The sequence below is a fragment of the Lindgomyces ingoldianus genome, assembly GCF_010093535.1.
Source record: "Lindgomyces ingoldianus strain ATCC 200398 unplaced genomic scaffold BDR25scaffold_11, whole genome shotgun sequence".
Lineage (NCBI taxonomy): Eukaryota > Fungi > Ascomycota > Dothideomycetes > Pleosporales > Lindgomycetaceae > Lindgomyces > Lindgomyces ingoldianus.
This window is the reverse complement of record NW_022985172.1, coordinates 613,498-628,386: the sequence shown is the minus strand read 5'-3', so window position 1 is coordinate 628,386 and position 14,889 is coordinate 613,498. Positions and strand designations below refer to the sequence as shown.

The following is a 14,889-nucleotide window of genomic DNA, read 5'->3' as shown; positions in this document are numbered from 1 at the left end:
TGTCAACCCTGCTCTCCTCATTTTGCGCGACTCAGTTGTCTTGAGAATCGAGACAGAAGTGGATGCTTTCCTGCCACCGGGACGCGGCATACCTTCCGGCGCTCATACGATTGGCAAATCAAATTCCCAGGCCAGAGTCTCGGGGCCAAAGGCTCTTCTTCGTCGCGTGGATTTTGAGCGCCAAGTATCGTCTGTTCCCCGATTGAGTTCCCCGAGGCGACAGGAAAAGCAATCGTTTCCGCTCTCGTGGACCCGGGTCCTCCCAGCATTCAGGGCATCGTGGATTCACTCAATTTCCCCAGGGGCAACAGTCACATCGTTCACCTCCCCTCTGCACAGACAGTTTGGTCGGTAATGGAGAATGCGAGAATCCCCGGTCGCCGAGGGCAAAGGACATTCGGAGTTGGGTAGAGCTGCTCACGCTGGCACTGTAGAGAGTGACATGGCGGTGACATCTCTACCAGGAATAAATGGTGTCGGCAAGGCTCCAACATGTTTCTTTTCCAACTCTCCCAGAGTTGTGGCCAGAGACCAACAGGATTCGACGAAACTCATGTCGCATGCCAGGGCAGATGCTCATGTGGACACGCCCCTGCTTGGCATCGAAAATGGAGGTGTGCATCCCCCACGTGCTTATCACAGTTGTGTCCCACGAACTGCGGGATGGGCATCTCCGCGACAACGGCTGACGGCTTCATGCATTCGATGGCCATGGGTTCTTTTGCTAAAGAATCCGAAGAGTAGCGGTAGGACTCGAAGTCTCCAGCTTCCCTTACCCAACCATGTCTGGCACGCCTCCGTCACAGTGCTCAGGGAAAGGCGAAAAGAAACCGGTTTACGTTAACAGCATTCAAAGGTCACAGTCACAGTCACGATAAAATAGCTCGCCATCGAGCTCCTTCCACTTTGGGCTGTCAGTAAATGCTTTCTTTGCCGTCCAATTGCTCCCTTCTCTTGTCTCGGTTGAAGCGGTGAAGATTCCTCCCAGCCACGAAGAAGAGCACGGCAGTTAGATAGGTTAGATGACTTCTCGTAGATTCATCGCATGTTTTCCTTTCTTGTCTCAAAAATACATTATCTGGTTTCAAATCAGCTCGTTATTTGTGTTCCGCACAATCTCGTTCAGGAAACATTCACCACTTTCTATTCGTGTTCTTCGCGTTGGTTTTGGTGACACTGCGTGCTTATCCGTCAGCTGCGCATTTGTGCTCAATATACTGTACTCAGTCCTTGGACACGCATTTCTTTCAAAAGTTCCAGACATTCGTTCCTTGCTTTGAATTCGAGAGGGTGGTCAGCGCTTGGCTATAAGCTCCGCTCCCATATTAAATGTCACCCCCGACAACTGGACACAACGCATCATAGGCCACCACAGAATGTCAAACCCGACTCTCCGGACCCTGCTGACGTTCGCCAGTCACCAATTTTATCCGCGTGGCAGCACCGTTCGTTCTGTTCATATGGATAAACAACTTCCGAAATAACTTCCCCAGGGCTTTCCTGGATCTTGCAGAGTGAGACCTCCGTGCTGGTAGTGTATTCGCATCCCAAAACCAGGTTCGCGCCATCACGAACGTGCCGTACTCTGTAATCTCTGGTCCTGACCGCTTTCCGTATTCTCAAATTCGTCGTAGTATTTCGAGAAGCCCGAGAGAACGGATCCCGTCTTACTCTCTTCGTCCCGTTGTGTTCTCCAAGCACGACCACTCGGGCACAATGGATGCCCACACATGCGGCCACGGCCCGAAGTGATGTGCAGATGCGGCAGAGCAAGCATCTCACAGTACGTACCGAGCCGAAGAGACTCTCCAATGAAGTTAGCGAATCGCTCCCCCGGTGATAGGATAAATGCATCATATCAGCCTACCGAATAACATTCGACCAACCACCCGTTTCGCAAGCCCCGGTTTTCACAATTCGATCTTTCTGATGGCTGGATATACCCGTGTCGAAAGGATTCGGACCCTTCTCCTTCAACCTTCTCAACGTTCTTCTCAACGTAGCTTTGGCGAGGCACACTTAGGTCACGCCGCAAGCTGACTGCTCGAGAGTGCATGTCGCGTAGCACCACCTGGCCAAGCACCTGTCATGAACAGCGCTGTCCCCGTTGCCACCTCCTTCAACACAACCTCCTCCTATAATAGCGCTGCTATGACCACCAGTCCTCCCGGGCATCCCTGATTGGCACATTGGCACCACGTACGCAACATTTTCCTGCATCAGATCCAGAAGGCTTCCGTATACTCCGCGCTCTTTACCCCAGGTTCTCCGAACCATAGCATCTCACCGCCCTCCGTTCCGCGCTCTTCTCCACCCGCTATACCTCGTCCATGACACACCAAATGATAACCAAAAACCCTGAGAATTCTGGAATCACACGCATGATATTACACTACCCATTGCAATATCACCAGAGTCGAGAAATGAGATATGTACCTTGCTTACGTTTCACATGACGTGCTATATCATCAAATCTTTGAAGCGCCATGCTATGATATGAACGGTGAGAAAAGGGACGGGGCGAAGCGGCGAAGCACCCGCTCCGTCCCGTCGCGTTCCTCAAAACGGATCCTTTACACTCCTCGTTCTCGCTTTTCTCCTCATACCCTGGTCCCAACTTCGCCCTTTGCTGACAGTAAGGATTCCAATCTTCTGACCTGTTTGTGTAACCTGAGGCTCAAGGCCGCTCGCGCGAACCCATCAGATGGGGTGGCATCAGCCTCGTTGCTGACCGCCACAATCGTAAGGCTGGGCAGGCAACGAGATCGCCAGGGCTGATCCCGTCTGGGGATCAGATACAGAGATCACGCGCCGTGAGAATTGGGGTCTTGTCTTGGATTGTATCTGTGGTAGCACGTTTCTGAATGTTTCAGCTGCCACACCAGCCTTCACACTCCGCACGCACGCTTTTACGCTTTACAGACCGGAGCTAAGTACCCGCATATTCCCATCTGGGTTAACCACTGGTCGAAATAGCCTCGAGAGCGAGGATTTTCAGTCTCAGAGACTTGGAGAACTCGGACCACCCTTATCCTTAACATCTGCGTTAACATCAACGGTGATGTGCCCTTTCCCGGTCCGTGTCCTCCACTACATGCAGCCCTCCAGCCTTTTATGCCTCCAGGATCACTCAAGCTCAAGCTCAAACAGGGCTTGAGGTCCCCATGTGTGCCAGCCATGCGCCTTTCCAAACCTTCTAGATCCTCTTCCATGCGTTGGCCCTATTCTTGTCACATACCCCAACAATATCTTCTCGCTTCCGGAATCCATGCATGGACAGAGAGAAGGAACAATACAAAGAGACAAAAGCCTGTTACGTACATGCAATTTTATCAATTCTCAGGGCAGCGCGCCACTGTGGTTGGTTGGATAAAGCATATTTAATCTGCGGATTTCTGGCTCCCGAGTCCGCGATTCGCAGGCAAGCGCCGCAGCGCCTCAATCTTGCACATTTGCGCTGTGCCGCACGGCGCAGTGCAGCAAATTGCGCAGACGAGAGTAAGCTCAGTGGCGAACGACATTCGTGGATCAGATTCGCTCGCTCGCTCGCATCGAGTCACGAGGCACAGCACGGAAGTCTCAACCATCTTAAACGAGTGAAATGCTGACGCTCAGAATCTTGCACTCGGTGGTAGTTGAACCGATTCACCCGAGCAGGATTCAAGTGGCGTCTCGGGGCGACCCAAGGGCTGCGGATGCTCCCTCACCGATCAGAGTGAGTGCGTTCGTGAAGGGAATTAGTGAGCGACGCGTGGAGAGTGTGATTGGGGTGGCAGATGTGATCAGTTTTCTGACTTGATGGCGAGGATGACGGTGGCGGCGGGGGGAAGGGGAACCAGTTCCTTCCTCACCGATAACGGCTTCCTTCAATGAAGGGCGTAGAGGAAGGATTATAATCATCGCTAATTCGGTCTGCATTTCTATGGGGAAGGTATGGTTCAGGTCGGCGAGCACTCCAAGTAAGACGTCGGCGTTTAGTTGTATAATCCAACACCGGGGTCCGAATTTGCTCCCCACTTCTCCAGTCCTGGTTATACTCACGGACGACCTTCCAACCAGCCCTCTCTCGGCATTATTCTCGATGGTAATGCCTCTATTCGGTGCTTTCACTGACACGTGCACACTGCACTGCCTAGGTCCCACGCACTCGTTCGCCGGATATACCCACCCATTTCATAAGGCTTTCTTACTCAACCGGGCACTCGAAATGAAAGCCGCATTATGGGATTCCAAACTGTCGGAAGCGACTCCTTCTTCTCGCTAGGTTTCTCACAAGCATCTCCATGTTCGAGCTGGACTTCCTTCCTTCTGCAATAGGTGCTTCACCTTGACGCGACTCAGGGCTGCATATCTACCCCCATATCCACATCCACCTCCACATCTAGCAAAACGTAGTCTAACCGTCGAATTATCTTCGTTCTCGGCTTATTGTAAAGGAAAGCTGCTGTGCTGTGCCTTCGACCATCCATCTAAATGATAGCGCGCATGGTGGAGGGCGGCAATGCAATACAACACAACACTGCCGTAATCTCACACCTCCCTTCCTCCCTTCTTCCAAACTCTGCAGTCTGCTATTCTAAACTCCAGGGCGGAACCCGGCCTTTTCTGCAGCCACGAACGGAGTTCGCTGAGCCTTACCACAGGGCTGGAACGACAGCGTAGTTAGCTGGCGTGACACATGAGCCTCAGCTGACACGCCGGACAGGTGTTAGAAGGATGCATCACGAGGGCTCGTGTTTGTGTTTGATTCCCTGAGAAGATGGTTTGGGTTTGGGTTTGGGTTTGGGTTTGTTGGATTTGGGATTCGGAGGATCCGAGGGTCGTCGGTAGTTAAGCAGAGAGCGATCCGTTGTGCCGAGGTCGCGTGTTCAGAGGCTTGGTTAAAGTTTTTAGGAATTTGGGTGGCTGTTGTAAGGAGTTGGTAGAAGGAAGGGTATGAGGTGATCCAGAGGGTAATTGCAGCTTTTGCATCCCGCTCGAGGTTCCCTGTACTTTTTATATGAGGCATTGTTTGGAGATCGACCGCCCATACCCTATGTAGCTTCTTGTTAGAAGTAGCTGCTGTAGGATTGTGTAGGTAAGAGATCGTTTAGCCTTTTTACTATTAATGAGATAATGGTAAGTAGAGATCGAAGGCTGCATCGAAACATGTTGATAGAAAGATCAACTAAAAGCATCACAATCTGAAGCCACAATGTTAGTCTAATGTATGAAAATCGCCCATCAAGCCATTTCTAGGTTACTATTCTGATGATCGAGGCCCGTTTCTTATCTTCTGAGGTTTTCAAATGAGAGCGAATCCTTGGAATTTTACTCTTGATTCTTCTAAAGCCCTTAGGCGTAAACGAGAATCTATCAAACTGGTTTCTCCCGTAGCAATTTCCTAGAATCTGTGGCGTGAATTGTTGCATTAATCTCCTTTACTAAGTACCCCTCCGAAGGTAGTGGTTTCCGGGTTAGGTCTTCAAAGATTATGCTCATTTGTTGATTCGTCGGGGAAGTTAGAAGCAAAGGGTACCCGAGCAGCACCAAATTTGGGTCTTTAATAGAGGCGGACGAAACTCTAATATTCCTTCTATTTTCCCTAACTATGAATGTAGAGTGTACCAGTTACTTGGTAGAGACCTAGTTCTCTTTCTCGCACGAAGATTAGGAGAAAGAAACCCAGCGGAACACAAACGGTATCGCCTTTTCTCTGCCAGTATTGCAAAAATGGATGCTAGGTTTTTCCACGAAAGTCAAAATGTAATCGTATTGTCCAGGAAATGGTACATCATTCTGTAGTAAGAAACCACACGCCTGGTTTTGTTGCACACGGTCCTATTCCGGTGAAGCTTTCAGCTGTTTTCACGAGGACACTACCCCACCGTTCTTAAGAATTGGCTCTGATATACTGATCTCGGAGAGTGCAGAATTTTCCTTGTATATAATGCTGCTGTAACCAGTAAAGAGTCAGAAAAGTTGCCGTGCCTACCTATTATAGAGAGCTGTTGTTTAACGCCAGGTTTTCGAAGACTGCATATAAAGTGGCAATTCGCATATCCAATTTGGTTCGCCTATGGCATAGACTAGTTTTTCTAGATTCTGGGGGGGGGCAAGATTCCAGCGTGTGAAGTGATTGGAATGGGCATTTCAGGTTGATTAGGTGCATGATTATCGTGTCTATACATTCACACTGGACACCGTTGCTCCCAGCCTCTGCCGGATAAGAACCTCTGCCTGAAATTTTACCGTTCAAACTGCTGAACTGAAACGCAACGGTGTTTTGGGACGTACCAAGCCCATTCAGTACATCCGCGAGCCCAAATATAGTAATTCTCCTTCGCAACGAGAAACTCGCTTCCGAGGTGCTTGAGCGTGCTAACGCAGTGGTGCCTTTGCCCTATCTTGCTGAGCTGATGGCTTCGTCTCTCTAAATAGTCTTGGTTGACGAACAACTGGTCGATTCACAGGGTTCGAGTGTGAGTTTCATTCTGGAGGTGTCGGAGAGCGAATTCTAGGGTTCGACCTAACCTCAGCATCCTCAACGATATCCCTTCGAGAGACATGACACTTAGTTCCATTGGGCTTCTTGAGAGCCTCATGTAGATCATAACGCTCCAATTCTTATTCCTGGAGCAGACCAAAGGTTGCTTGGAAAATCAGGGTCGGAATGACTCTAACTCGTACTGGATTCTAGGTCTTCAAATGGAATGCGGCTGTCCTCTGTATTAAGAGGATCCTATCGAAGAAGTATTTCTAAACGTGGAATTAGCTCAATATCTCTAGGCAACGCAAGACTCCCTCCCGAATCAGCGGAATTTCCCCCTTGTGCAGGAAAGTGCGCTGTACTGCGGAACCGACAAGGAAAATTAACTTCCCCTTAATATCTAGCAGCTACTTTCTACATTAAGATGTTACTGTAGACGCTTTAGTTTTGATATCGACGTCGGGAGCCGGTCTAGAGCCTGCGAGTCAGAAGCCCAACGGATCTGCCTTCTTATGGACTCACTGCTACATCTCTATATGCTTCTGAAGGAACAGAGAGCGAAACCAGGAGAGAGGGGGTAGATCGCTTGGATGGCTATGGTAGTGGGTCTACGAATGGAGAAGTATGCCGGTGATGACGTTCAGAATTGGAAAGAAACCCTAACTGTGATCGACGCTAGCGTATTCCTGGGGCTTACAAACCATTCCCCTTCACTTGAATATCGTCGGATAGGACGGAACGATAACGGAAGCCTTCTGATGACATCCTAAATCAAATTTTATGAGATGTTGCTCTCATTTCATTATGGAGTTTTTTGATGGCCGTTAAGGCAGGAATTGAACCTCCCTTCCAATCTCTCTAACCTAGAACTCTGTATTCTACTAGCCTTCCCTATTCATTTTACAATACCTTCCTCTGATTCCGCTTTCGGGCTATTCACTCGCCAAATAACGGCAATTTTAACACCAGTTCCTTCAACCACCTCTTGGATAGTGCGCAACTCCCTTTTACCAACAAAACCTCAAAAGTTGAAATTCGATTCTATTAATTTGGCTGCTAAAAATGCATTCAGATACCAGCCATACCATATAGACACAACTGAGATTGGCACGCTTTGGTCCCTCAGTAATAGCCTGAGGAATGAGTGAGTGATTTTCCTTTCTTCTCTTCTCCATGCCATCCATCAACTCGAGGAAGTTGGAGACTGGAGGTTTCTTCTGGGAATACTGGCTGATACAGCTCACTCCACTTCTATCGATACAATTTGGTCCAGCAACTCACAATCAGATAACCAGCACTCAACCGCATTTGCACCGCGCAACACTGCTTCCAATGAAATTGGTTTCAACCGAACCGCCACAAGTACCCCACGCGCCACAATTCTCGCCTCTTGTTCCACTTCAAAACCTTGTTCAAATCAGCAAGCTCATCCTTTCGCCGAGGTTAGTAATGAAACTAAGTCCGACTTTACGGATTAACATGATGGTGGTGTGACAACCCGACCCGATCTCGGACCCACGCCCTTCATCACATCGCATCACATCCCCAAATTAGAAGTCGATAGCCCCAGTGAGCCAGCCAGACGACCAAAGAGTTGGAATCCTGGTGTACTGGAGTCGCCGAAGTATGAGAAGGCGGCCTGAGGCGCTCGAGTATGCGGTGGTGTCGACTATGGGGCGTCTAGCATGGGATTCCTGACGGAGAAGGCTTCCACATGTTGATGGGGTTGGTGGGGCAGTTGACGTGGCTTGGATAGCTTCCGTGAGTGATGGAATTCTGCATTAGCAATTTTCAAGAGCGCTGGGCTTCCTGAGATATGCAGGGTTGCTTCTTCATGCACTGGGAAATATGGTTCCGCCACGTCTCTCCATTTGGAAGAGGTCCTTCGTCCACAAACACCGATATCCATCTCAAACCTTCTCTGCTGCTCCTGGCACCCCTTCTCTCGGCTTCCCTGATATAGGGCAACGGCCGTTGCTTTTTTAGCCCGCAGCCGAGTCAGATAGCTTCCGTCGCGTCGCGTCCCGTCCCTCCTCCACCATCTCTTCGCCGAACATGTCTCCCGAACCCGGGTCACACTACCCAACTTCCCTGATTAAACCACTCGATTGCCCTTCCAACGCAAGCCCGAGCAAAATAGCTCCCGCCAACTCGAGACTCGCTTCCTTCCTCCCACCACAACCCCAACCCTCCCCAACCGCCTCTTCCTCACTCCCATCCTAGTAACCGAACCCCCATGCGCCAGATCCACCCCAGAAGACTAAACCCCTTCGCTACCTCTTTCTCACCGATCAGAACCCTCCACACCCTAGTTCTGAGCTCATACCCCTGGCCGTAAACTCTCCAGGATTGCTCTGCTCACCGCCCTAACCGACACCATGAGCCTCCTCGCACACAGCTTTTCTGCGAAATAACCTGTCTCAAGTTGCCTGCTCGAACGAGGGCGGCATGACCCATCCCAGCCCGCTGCCTTAGGACTCTCGCCCGCCATTTTAACCCTTCTGGGATGGTAAGTCAGACAGGCCGCAGAGAAAAAGCCTTGCTAGAAGGGAGGTCCGCTGGTTGCGGCTACTTCACCACAAGGCTCTGGAGGCGTACATGTGAAGATAGTACTATATTGGAAGTAGAGTGGATATTGTGTAGGTATGGGTATCTGACTGCATATTGTTACGCCAGAGGACGCTCTGAGTACATCCGACATGTCGAGGGCGAAGTCTGTAAAACGATCAGATGTGAGGGTTTTGCGATGTTTAAATAACATCGCAGTGTCTGCATGCGGTTGGGTTTCTTCGGGTATTACGAGTTGAATGTTAGGTTAGATCAGGGCAAGAAAGAGGAAAATGCAATGGAGTACAGAAAGCCCCGCTGCGGAGTTCTGAGCCTTCGGGATTAAGGGAGCGCTGAGGATAGAAGCTGGAGGAAATGAAAGGATTTGTTGGTGTGGGTGTGGAGAAGGACCAGCCATAGTGGATGTGACCCAAGACACTTGAAGTTGGAGGAGGTTCTGAGATTCAGAGACCCAGATATGATAGAGAACTAGCTAGAAGGTTAGGGCAACCATTGCACTTTCGGCAAGCGGAGTGGACACAAACTATAGGGGTTGATTTGACCAATTCTTCGTCCACCCAGACATACCCCTGCTACTTTGCTAGAGAAAATCTGATGAAATTGGATATAGGAAGGGTATAAGTATAATAATGTCCTAAAAAATATGTGACATCTCTCTAAATCCCGTCAGACAGACCTACTTCGTTGATTGACTGTGTGATAGACTTCCGCGAAATACCTGGCAATGTCCACCCATGAACCCACCCATATCAGTCTAAATGATCTGAATTCCGATGAGGCGTGCTATGGCATGGATAAAGCCGTCCGTATAAAGGCATGCCGACAGCAAGGATTTCAACAGTGCGTTCTCTGGGTTTGACCTGAGCTGAACCCAGAATCTGTGATTTGCACTAAAAGAGTGGGTTAACATCTTGCAACCATAGAACAACGACTCGACTCACTTAATGGCCGCCGTGAAATTCGCTGGCCGCAAATCTCCCAGCATTCAGTGCACTACCCATAATCCCGTCATATCCATGGCACCCCATGCCCTCCGCTATGAGGCTGCAACTCAAAATCCCAAGAGTCTAAATTCGTCATCTGGTTATCCATACCTCCAGCCGCTCCTGTTCCCCCTGTACCATTCCAACCCGCCATCCCCAGACTACCGTGATACTCGCCCCAGCCTCCTTGCTGCGCAAAATCAAGAGTACTGTAGGGAAATAGATCATCGATATTCAAGGGAATCACGTTCTGCGTAATCACGCCATCTTGTCCTTGCTGCTGGCTAAGGACAGCCGTGACGACATGTACGATATCTTTAAGATCGTCTGCGACGCGGCGTGCAGCTTGAAGGTAGATGGCTATATCATGGAGAATCGAGACGCCGTCGCGGAAGCTGTCTGCGTAGGCGGACTGCTTGTCTTGCAGGCCTATGGAGGCCAGGTCACGGACAAGGAGTGTTGCAAGGATAAGAATTGCACTACCGAGCGAAGCTGTCATGTGGAAGCGGAAGGAGCTTGGGGCTTTGGCTTCAGGAGTGTGCGCTTTGATTCGTTGCACAATGTCAATGGCTAGGTCACCGCAGAGTCGTCCTGTGCTACCGTCGTATTTCAATCTCACCATCGTCCTTCGCCTTAGCAGCAACCTAAGATGATTTAACCGCGTGTGGACGAGGACATGTTGCCGTAGATGTCTGACCTCTGGCGGCTGATCAGTAGGAAGGAGCGGGATCGTGGGCAAAACAGCTTCAGTCCAGTGCTTGATCCTTGCATCGAGGACTGCCGCGTTCTCGCCATCTACACCGCGTCGGGCGGCTCCAGGGGCAAACACTTGGTCCCAGACATCGCCGGCGAGTTTAGCCCACGAGACCATACAGGTGAGGTACATGTTAGAAGAGCGGGAAACGTTAGGTTCGGGGAGTGGCTGATCGGGGTAGAGTTCCTAAGTGCTTTGTCAGTCCGGCCCATAGGAACGAATTGACCGGAGTACCTTGTCGTATATCCAGGATGGTTGCTCAACGTCGATGTCAAGATCTCGAATACCATACGGACGCCCACAGCTCAGTGCTATGCGCCGGTCGGTGAAGTATACTGTCCAGAATATAAGTTGGCGCACGTGCACGGCGTAGGGACTACAATTTCCCCAACAGGACTGTTGGTGCAGGCCGAACTGGAAGCAAAGCCTACAGGCAAGACCGATCACATTATAAGCTGCATTGGGTTTGTCGGCATGGATGAGATAGAAGGCCTACAACAAGTGAGTACCATGAGTCCGGCGCAGAATCCCTCTGGTAGTTGGCCATACCTCGTAAACAAGAAACTGTATCAGACTCAGATCTCCCCTTCCACAAAACTTCCTCTTCCCGACGAGCTCATCGGCGGTTTGAAACCACTTCCAACCAGCAGGCTTGCCATTTACGCTGGATGGTGCTGTATCGACCAGAACATCTGAGCAAGCAAAGATGATATAATTCAGCGCTAGAAAGCTGATGTCACTGTTGTGTATGATTCTTGAAATCAACATCTTCTCGCTCCGTGCTCGGAACTCTGCCTCGTTTACACAAGGGAGGCACAGATTGATGTCCGCGAAGAAGAAATCAATGTACTTCTGAAAGTCGGCCGGGCTCGGAAAAGCGAGACAGCGTAAACCGACGCGGACGCTGGAAAGAGACTCAGTATTGCCCGAGGGGCTAGCTGCCGATACCGAGGGCCTGGAGCGGGTCTCGGTGTAGGTGGGCATCTCCTGCATAAAGCCAAGTTGTTGCCTGACAGAGGCCAGGTTCGCACTGAAGGTTTCCATGGGTGCATGGAACGCAGCATCGCTCTGGAAGCCATCGCCAGCCATATCTTCTCTCTCCATACTGCCTCTCGTCGACACGCCGCTCCCGCCGCGTTCTTGGATCAAAGCCTCCATCATGCCCTCGATTCTCGCCATGCGCGCCTCCATAGAAATGCCCCCTAAACTGGCATCACTGGCCCTGCGCTCCATACTCTCATTTCGTGGTAAGATGCTCCTCCGCTGCACGCCATTTCCGTTCCCGTTGAGGTTGATTGGGGGCTGTACGGGTGTGGGTCGACTGAGGTTCTGCAGCGCCTCGGCCGCCGTCTGGTCCTCCGAGTAAAAGCATCTGCGATTGCCGTCTACACATCTCGAACATGGGTTCTCTCCACTACACTACACGCGCTTCATCAGCACCTCTCATTCCTATTTCATGTGCAATGACATACCTTGAGTTTCGAGCGTCGGCAGGACACGCTGCAAGCATCCATTAGTATCGGCGCGCGGAACGGTCGGAATTAGCGACGGGAAGGGTGCGAGCTGGTATGCACGACTCACCATGCCTTGGGCGCGTATTTTGCCCGGACTTTCTTGCGCTTTGGTGACGGGGGCGTATCATCTTCGATCCGAGCCGTGGACGAGGTCTGGTCATTCATGGTGGTGAAGAGGTTGCTCGTCGGGGTTTGAAGGAAGGGTGAGAGCCTGCCGTGGCGCCATACATCTCGGAAAGAAGGGGGCCGGAGCCGATGTGTGGCACCAGCTCATTTATCAAAGTCCGTCAACAACATTAATTTATGGTAATGTAAGAGAGGAATTTACATCCTGTTGACATCCTTTCTGACTCTAACAAGAGGCGTGGCTGATTAAATATGTCCTGCTAATGTTCTATGGTAAGGCACGAATATGATAGGGATGCGACTTCACATGCCATTCCCGAAAAATAGATGGCATGATCTCTATACAAACTTTGCATTCAGCATCACAACTATCTTTTGCATTCGGTTACTTGAGGTGGAATATTGTAAAGAGAATTTAGGACAGAAATATGCATCCCGTTAACCCTCCCCTTGCTTCCAGCAAGCGGTTCGACAGATCAGCCCGCTTGTTTAATGTTCATGGTAGGTCCGAATATGCAAAAGGTTCCGTAGGAATGCGACTCTACTGTCATTGCTAAGATCATGCCGCCCCCTAAATCGAAACTTAACTTTAGAAGACAATATTCAAGTATACCAGCCGTAAGATAATTTCTACTGTACCGCAATGTCCAACCTCGCCTCTCAACCAAGGCAGCAGCAAGCACTAGGCACTAATGGATGCTACCTATAATGTGATACCTCTTCATATGAAAAGGTAGTACCGGGCTGATAATGCTGTAGAAGGCCTTGAAGACCGTCTTCAAAAAAGATAATATTCGATATAATGCACTTCGTAATGCCGATTCATATCCCCCGTACTAGACAATGGCCAAGTTCTTTAAAGGGCATCCAACGGCTCTGACGCGTTCGGCTGTTGTTCGAGTTATCTAGAGGATCTAGCGAAATATCCTCTAGCATGTGGGACTCTAGACTCTGGCCTGAAGATGATGAGAGGGGGGCAGTTGAAGGATGAGTATGCTGGAAAGTTAATAGCTTGCTATATGCTCCGGTAGTACCCTCAAGGGGATGAAAGGACATCTTGAACGGGATTTAGGATTATGGTACAATTAATGCTAGGCCTGTCTCCAGCCAACTCAAAGCTAATATGTGCCTAAGTCCCTAGAAGCATTGAGGTAGGCTCCACGGCGAATAGGATCAGCACACAACCAAGACTTCCTGACTATCTATCCGCAAGATCAGAACTCAATGATATCGGCTTGGTTCTGAGATGGAAAAACTCGGATATAACGGCCTTTGTCAAAGGAGGCATTGTTCGTACTGTATGCTAGCTTTCGACGGAAGAAGACAATCGCCTGCCCTTATTCATATTAGAAGTTATGTAACATCCTCTTCATTCTCACCACTTCTAGCAAGAGAGTTTGAAGGCTATACCCTAGATCCACTCAGTAGCGCCCTAAAGAAGCTACAGGAAGTGGGAATTTGTAATCTTTAACTAGTCATAGTCCATGAATGTTGGCGTTATACCATCCAGGATAAGCTTGGACAACTTTGTCATCCAAACTTCAGCTACTATCCCAATCCGCGTTTCTGATTTCCAAAATGTGACTAAGGCCTCTACCAAATAATCTCAATCCTTAAGTTCGTTTATACGAGCCAATATTCATACCATCTTATCTTGGGACCCCAGATGTCAGAGAACGCGCAAAAATCGACAAGCGTATAAGAATCCATAACAGGTGATGAATGCCATAACTCATAGCCGTCGTGCGCGCCGATTTTGGTGAGCTTTGAGATCGGAACGTACTTGGAACGACTTCGTCGGTATCGGGTTTCGTGAGTAATGCCCCTAAAAGCTACAATAACAGCCTTGTATCATAAGGTACGGGCTATAAATAACAGAAATTCACGCTTAGTTTTACACCCGATGAAGAAGACATTAATTATCATAGTCTGTGTCTGTAGATTCGGAAAGCGACAGATAGGAGGGGGGAAAGCCGGAGAAATTAGCCTTGTCGCCTTTTCTACTAAATAATAGAAAGCCAAAGGCAGGGATTGAGACAAGCAACATAGACCGGTGAAAATTTTCTTCGGAGCTTTCCTGCTTACAGCTAAGTTTTACCAACTATTAATACAGGCATGGGATGCGGCACTGTCCACGACGGCCTTCGCGACTTGAGCGTGAACACAGCCTCACGCAAATGTCCTCTAAAAGGCTCTTGGAGGGGTTCCCATCCCATATGATCAAACTATTCTATAACGTGGTATGGTAGTATCGTATACTAGGATATGTGCGCAATATCATCAGTTTAAGGATTTTGAGTTGGGGAAGTTCCCGAGGATGAATAAGGGTTCGAGAAAGGAATACGGCTGGCCGTAAAGAAGGTACAATAGGTGCCAAGAAGTCATCATCCTCTCGCTTAACTTACTATATCGGGTCAACCCACACACCTCAAAATTTTCCGCACCACTTGTTCTCCTCCTTCTCCACACTACTAC

The 14,889-nt window shown here is 49.6% G+C and overlaps 4 protein-coding genes across 4 annotated transcripts; 2 read left to right on the top strand and 2 right to left on the bottom strand.

Annotated features, from left to right (window-relative positions):
* Positions 1-225: 225 nt before the first annotated feature.
* On the top strand, positions 226-1,101 carry BDR25DRAFT_14622 (uncharacterized protein). Its single transcript, XM_033683898.1, has one exon. It carries the CDS (start codon positions 362-364, stop codon positions 842-844), a length of 483 nt encoding a protein of 160 aa, XP_033549309.1. The 5' UTR covers positions 226-361; the 3' UTR covers positions 845-1,101.
* Positions 1,102-1,266: 165 nt separating this feature from the next.
* On the bottom strand, positions 1,267-2,441 carry BDR25DRAFT_302643 (uncharacterized protein). The gene is made up of 2 exons (XM_033689841.1): positions 1,868-2,441; positions 1,267-1,806 (listed from the first exon to the last, which is right to left on the bottom strand). The coding sequence occupies exons 1-2, from the start codon at positions 2,054-2,056 to the stop codon at positions 1,360-1,362; spliced, it is 636 nt and encodes a 211-aa protein (XP_033549308.1). The 5' UTR covers positions 2,057-2,441; the 3' UTR covers positions 1,267-1,359.
* A 7,263-nt stretch (positions 2,442-9,704) lies between these two features.
* BDR25DRAFT_302638 (uncharacterized protein) lies at positions 9,705-12,469 on the bottom strand. Its single transcript, XM_033689840.1, has 6 exons — positions 12,356-12,469; positions 12,247-12,274; positions 11,324-12,193; positions 11,009-11,266; positions 9,979-10,960; positions 9,705-9,927 (listed from the first exon to the last, which is right to left on the bottom strand). Exons 1-5 carry the CDS (start codon positions 12,451-12,453, stop codon positions 10,046-10,048), a joined length of 2,169 nt encoding a protein of 722 aa, XP_033549307.1. The 5' UTR covers positions 12,454-12,469; the 3' UTR covers positions 9,705-9,927; positions 9,979-10,045.
* Positions 12,470-12,700: 231 nt separating this feature from the next.
* BDR25DRAFT_353487 (uncharacterized protein) lies at positions 12,701-14,770 on the top strand (the record flags this gene model as incomplete). The annotated part of the gene is made up of 15 exons (XM_033695180.1): positions 12,701-12,818; positions 12,875-12,915; positions 12,946-13,032; positions 13,174-13,247; positions 13,316-13,405; positions 13,446-13,493; positions 13,559-13,707; positions 13,803-13,864; positions 13,896-13,994; positions 14,047-14,129; positions 14,179-14,226; positions 14,356-14,404; positions 14,456-14,544; positions 14,582-14,654; positions 14,699-14,770. The coding sequence occupies 15 exons, from the start codon at positions 12,701-12,703 to the stop codon at positions 14,768-14,770; spliced, it is 1,182 nt and encodes a 393-aa protein (XP_033549306.1).
* Between the last annotated feature and the right edge of the window lie 119 nt (positions 14,771-14,889).

Coding starts and splice junctions, on each gene's coding strand:
- BDR25DRAFT_14622 (XM_033683898.1), top strand. CDS start 362: ATGCGAGAATCCCCGGTCGCCGAGGGCAAAGGACATTCGGAGTTGGGT.
- BDR25DRAFT_302643 (XM_033689841.1), bottom strand. CDS start 2,056: ATGCACTCTCGAGCAGTCAGCTTGCGGCGTGACCTAAGTGTGCCTCGC. Junction 1,807..1,867: donor GGTTGGTCGAATGTTATTCG/GTAGGCTGATAT, acceptor ACTTCATTGGAG/AGTCTCTTCGGCTCGGTACG.
- BDR25DRAFT_302638 (XM_033689840.1), bottom strand. CDS start 12,453: ATGAATGACCAGACCTCGTCCACGGCTCGGATCGAAGATGATACGCCC. Junction 12,275..12,355: donor AAATACGCGCCCAAGGCATG/GTGAGTCGTGCA, acceptor GGATGCTTGCAG/CGTGTCCTGCCGACGCTCGA. Junction 11,267..11,323: donor TACAGTTTCTTGTTTACGAG/GTATGGCCAACT, acceptor CACTTGTTGTAG/GCCTTCTATCTCATCCATGC.